This window comes from Solanum pennellii, chromosome 4 (assembly GCF_001406875.1).
Source record: "Solanum pennellii chromosome 4, SPENNV200".
Classification (NCBI taxonomy): Eukaryota; Viridiplantae; Streptophyta; class Magnoliopsida; order Solanales; family Solanaceae; genus Solanum; species Solanum pennellii.
In genome coordinates, this window is record NC_028640.1 from 4983038 (window position 1) to 4988417 (window position 5380).

Here is a 5380-nt window from a genome sequence, read left to right on the forward strand (position 1 = left end):
TATATATATATATATATACGTGTGTGTATATATGAGACTTTAATATAGCCAGATACCAAACACCGAGTGAAGTAAAAAATGCAAAAGGAAACATTATATATGTAAAATGGATTCCCTTGCTTCTATGGTGATTAATGATTATGTTGTTTTGATGTTAATCATGTTATGTTTACAATCAGGATTGGTGGATCAGGAATGGATGTAAGGAGCAAAGCCAGGGTAATAAATCTTTTATTATTTTATTTTATATTTATATAATATGGTTGTATTTTTTTTATTTTTTATTTGGATAATATGTGAAGAATTCTAAATTAGTTTATTTTTTTTTTATTTCTTATATAAAGACTCTAGCTGGTCCTGTTGATGATCCTTCAAAGCTTCCCAAATGGAATTATGATGGTTCTAGCACAGGTCAAGCTCCTGGAGAAGACAGTGAAGTGATCCTATAGTAAGTATGCACAATTTATTATGCGGGGTGAGGTGGGACAGATCGTTTTGAAAATTCTATAAATTGCTATGCAGGACATGCATGTTTAAATTAGAAAAAAAATGCTAGTGGGGCAAGTCGGGGCTTCAAAATAGAAAAAAAATGTCTTGGAGAGTGGGGTAGGGCGTGTTGAAAATAAAAGAAATTGCTATAAGGGAACGGATTTATATTTTTATGAGTTAAATCTCCACTTGTATATCTCCACCCCGTCCCGCCTCACTATCATCCTTATATTTATGAGGACACCTATCTGAATGTTATTGTAATTTTGATAGTCCTCAAGCAATTTTCAAGGATCCATTCAGGAGGGGCAACAATATCTTGGTGAGTAAAACATTTTTTTTTTTTTGAGTTTAACTTTTATATATTGAGAATATATATAAAACAACAATTACACGTAATCGCTATAAAAAGTGGAATGTGATTTGAAAAATAAGGCAAGTAACCTATTTCTACACGTCCAATGTTACTCGGATCCTACAAGAATGCTGCTGGATGATTTGTCCAATCCTTCCAAAAGTTATAGTACATTTTTGAGGATCCAATATGGTTTGTAGCGGCATTTTTGAAGTATCTGAATAACATAGACTATAACATGTTAAACGATACTAATTGTGTAGAAATTTTTTATGTTATCAGTATATATAAGTTTTTTTTTTTAATAAAAAGTATCGGTATATATAAGTTAAATCATTTACTAGTTTTATACATATCATTGACATTTTTTTCATTCTTTTTTTTTTTTTTAACTTAAAGGTCATCTGTGATTGTTACACCCCAGCTGGTGAACCAATTCCAACAAACAAGAGGCACAATGCTGCTAAAATATTTAGCAACCCTAATGTTGTTGTTGAGGAACCATGGTACTTACGTATCCGTTTTTTCATGGTGTTGTTTGAGCCAGTTTACGTGAATATTAACATATCCACTTAAGCTTTCAAATTGGATTTTTTTTTTACTTATATCATTTTGGAAATTCCTTAACTTTTTGATATATTGTCTAAATTAGGTATGGTCTTGAGCAAGAATACACCTTGCTACAAAAGGAAATTAATTGGCCTCTTGGATGGCCTATTGGTGGCTTTCCTGGACCACAGGTAAATTTTTCAACAACTTTTTTCCCCACTTCACATGCTAATTTTCCTCTTCTTTTTTCCACATCTTTCGAGATATGCTGTTTGGATTCTTCATAAATTCTGACGCATCTGTGTTAGATCCTCCAATCCGGGTGCGAAAACATTTCTAGATGATCCAAACAACAACTTTCAAGCATTTGTTCTTAGTACCTAATTGAGATTTATGTTCACATGGAGAGAAAAAAAAGAGAGGGTGAAACATGGACGCGGCAAAATTTTTGAAGGGTTCGAGCAACATTACTTTAAGGAATATGTTCTCAATACCTAATTAGACTTCTGTTCACATGGGAAAAAAATAGAATAAAAGGGGAAAAAGTGTCACATATTTAGTTTTTCAACCATTATCTTTTTCTTGCTTTTAATTTTTTTCCTCTTATAGTTGCATTGATGATGATAATATGCAAATATTGCTTTTCCTCAATATGCTATTTTCTCTGTTTTAATTTATTACTTTTACTTTCATTTTTAGTACGTTTAAAAAAGAATACATTTTTTCTACAAACTCTTTAATTCTAACTTTCCATATTACCAGACGATTAAGTGTCAATTTACATTTTCCCTTGTCCTATCGCGATTTGTGATGATTTTGAATTTTTTTTTGATCGCTCTTAGGGACCATACTACTGTGGAATTGGATGCGGAAAGGCTTTTGGACGCGATATTGTTGATGCTCATTACAAGGCATGTATCTATGCCGGGATTAACATTAGTGGTATCAACGGAGAAGTGATGCCTGGACAGGTACGCAAGTGCAGAATATAGAGTCAGTGAGTTCAAAACGAAGTGTAAAATTATAATATGTATAGAACTCACAGAACTTGCTTTATATTCGCCTCTGCCTCAGTTTGGACGATTATATATTTGTTGTTTGCTTTATTTGACGTAATGCAGTGGGAATTTCAAGTTGGACCTTCAGTTGGCATTGCATCAGGTGACGAGTTGTGGGCAGCTCGTTACATTCTCGAGGTAATGTAGCTAAGTTATCGATAAATTTAGCCTAAATATCAGTTCATTTCTCTTATTGTGTCGATTTTTTTGGTTGTTAAAACAGAGGATTACAGAGATTGCTGGAGTTGTTGTGTCATTCGACCCTAAACCTATTCCGGTAAGATCACTATTTGTACACTTTTCGAGTGAACAAAATACTCTTTTTAATTTCAACTTCAATAACTCGTTTTCCCCCTTCAAATTTCAATCAAATCATGTCCAAACGCGCAAGTTTGCTAACATCAAATACTCGTTTTTGTAACTTTTCGATTGCCAGGGTGACTGGAATGGTGCAGGAGCGCATACAAATTACAGGTAGAGTAATAGTAACTAATAACATTTCACATTCAACTCCGCGATTAGTACTTATTTTCTCTCTATTTCAAAATGATTGGAACTTTGGAATGTTTTTTTTTTTTTTCAGTACTAAGTCTATGAGAAATGAGGGAGGGTATGAAGTTATCAAGAAGGCTATTGAGAAGCTTGGACTTAGGCACAAGGAGCACATTGCAGCATATGGTGAAGGCAATGAACGTCGTCTCACTGGAAGACACGAAACAGCTGACATCAACACATTCAAATGGGTACGATGAAACTCTAGTCTTTTATACTGTCACTGTATATAAGTTAAATTCCATGAGAGTAAGTCTTTGAGTTAATGTTTTTGTATTGTTTAGGGTGTTGCAAATCGTGGTGCATCTATTCGTGTGGGAAGAGACACGGAGAAGGAAGGAAAGGGATACTTTGAGGACAGGAGGCCTGCATCGAACATGGATCCATATGTTGTGACCTCTATGATCGCGGAGACTACCATCCTGTGGAACCCTTGAACGCGTATTGGATGAATATTCTCGTGTGCAACATATGGAGAAAGAATTGAATTTCTTAACAGCCCTTGCCTCACATGACCTAAAAAAGAGAGTTATGTAGCTAGTCATTTTGACATATTATGTTGTTTTCTAAGTTTCAATTTGTATTGTACTCAGCAAGGCTGAGTTCATTGCCAAAATGATTTGGCAATGTTGTTAAAAAATAAGAGTTTTAATCTTATTAATAACAATATGGAAGGGTTTAACTTAGTCAACTTTTCAGAAATGCATATGTTATGTTTTATTAGCTGTGATTGTTTGTAAAGTTCTTTCACATCGATAGTCAGGTGCACAAAGTTCCCACTCTTGTGGCTTAAGCAGTTGTTGGCACCGTGTAGGTTCTTACGTATGCGATCTTATCTTATATTTCTACGAGATTTTTTTTTATGGTTTGAACAGGTGAATTGAATTAAAGGTTTCCTTCACATAAAGAAAACAACAGCCACATGCACCAAGTCTCCTCTAACATGATTGTCTTAATATTTCCGTCATAAATTCACCGTGAAAGAATAAACAATTAATAGATATCTTTTTTTTAAAAAAAGATTAGTTTAATGGTATTAAGAAAAAAAATAATGAACCAATAACATCATTTATTTATTTATACTACTAGACATATTGTTTAGCTGTTTTTTATTAAAATAAAATCCTCGATAGAAATAAATACGAACAAGAAGGTTAGGCCTTACCTCGTCAACCTAACGAGGTAATTAGCCTCTACATTAAAGAACATCGACTTCTATTTTGGGCTAAATGAAGCCAAAACAGACTTGGATTTGGGCAAAGTCTATGGGCCCATGAGTTTTGTTGATTCAAGAAGTTTTCTGTACAGCAAGGAGATTGGAAAACTAAAAACTTCTAGCTAGGTGTTTACATCAAGTCGTTTGAAGTTTATTAGGGCAACTTTTACATATAGTAAATAAAAAATTCATATTTATATGCTATAACAAAGTTTGTATAATTGCGTTTCATAGAAAACATATAAACTGTATAATTTGCTATACATATACAGTTGAAGCAAATTGTATAAAACGAAATGTATAAAACAAGAAAGAGAAAGACACTTGGGCAGAGAACTGAATAAAAACGAAGTACGTAAAACGAATTGTATTATTATAATGTATAGAACGATTATATACAATTTGAATTTGTATAAAATGAGAAAGAGAGAAAGACAAAAGAGACTTGACAGGGAATATACAATTGAATCGAATTGTATAAAACGAGAAAGAGAGAAAGGCAAAAGAAACTGGGCAGGGAAGTATTTTTATTGTATAATTATAAGTGTATGGGACGAAAATATATATAATTGCATCTGTATATACAATTTTCTCACGCTTTATACAAACAGAAATGCAATTTATACATTTCGCTTCTGTTTGTATAAGTGAGAAAGGCGAGGGTGACGAGCGATATTCGGGAGAGTGGCGAGCGAGGTCTGGAAAAGGGGAGAGGGGGAACAAAATTATATGTATTTATACAATTTAATTTCTCTGCTTTATACAATTAGAAACAATTTTTATACACTTGTGTTTGTATAAAAAGTGAGGAAGCGAGCGAGAGATTGGAGGAGAGTGGCGAGCGAGATATTTGGGAGAGAGACACCTGGCAATTTTTTACAAACGACACAATTAAATCAAACCCTAGCTACTTCATTTATTTTAGGTTATTAATTTGCTATTATATATAATTTTCCCAATTTATTATTACTAAGTGATTTAATCAGATGTCAATGAATACCCGACATACACGTATGACATATGTATACCATATATCATTTTAGGTGGTGGTTCCCTATTACATACAACGTACCCTATCACATATAATTGACGTGCACATACTCACACTTATAATTGAGTACGTTTAAAATCTAATTTAAAATATATATATATATATATATA

At 33.0% G+C, this 5380-nt stretch overlaps 1 protein-coding gene across 1 annotated transcript in view; it reads left to right on the plus strand.

The window, feature by feature from the left end:
• Positions 1 to 3694, plus strand: part of LOC107018296 (glutamine synthetase cytosolic isozyme 1-1) — a 4890-nt gene extending 1196 nt beyond the window's left edge. Inside the window, exons 2-12 of the mRNA XM_015218748.2 lie at positions 180 to 219; positions 345 to 448; positions 763 to 811; positions 1244 to 1350; positions 1497 to 1584; positions 2236 to 2364; positions 2515 to 2589; positions 2675 to 2728; positions 2888 to 2925; positions 3035 to 3194; positions 3288 to 3694. Coding sequence (XP_015074234.1) covers positions 180 to 219; positions 345 to 448; positions 763 to 811; positions 1244 to 1350; positions 1497 to 1584; positions 2236 to 2364; positions 2515 to 2589; positions 2675 to 2728; positions 2888 to 2925; positions 3035 to 3194; positions 3288 to 3440 — 997 coding nt within the window. The 3' untranslated portion in view covers positions 3441 to 3694. The remainder of the gene's footprint in view (positions 1 to 179; positions 220 to 344; positions 449 to 762; positions 812 to 1243; positions 1351 to 1496; positions 1585 to 2235; positions 2365 to 2514; positions 2590 to 2674; positions 2729 to 2887; positions 2926 to 3034; positions 3195 to 3287) is intronic.
• Positions 3695 to 5380: the final 1686 nt, after the last annotated feature.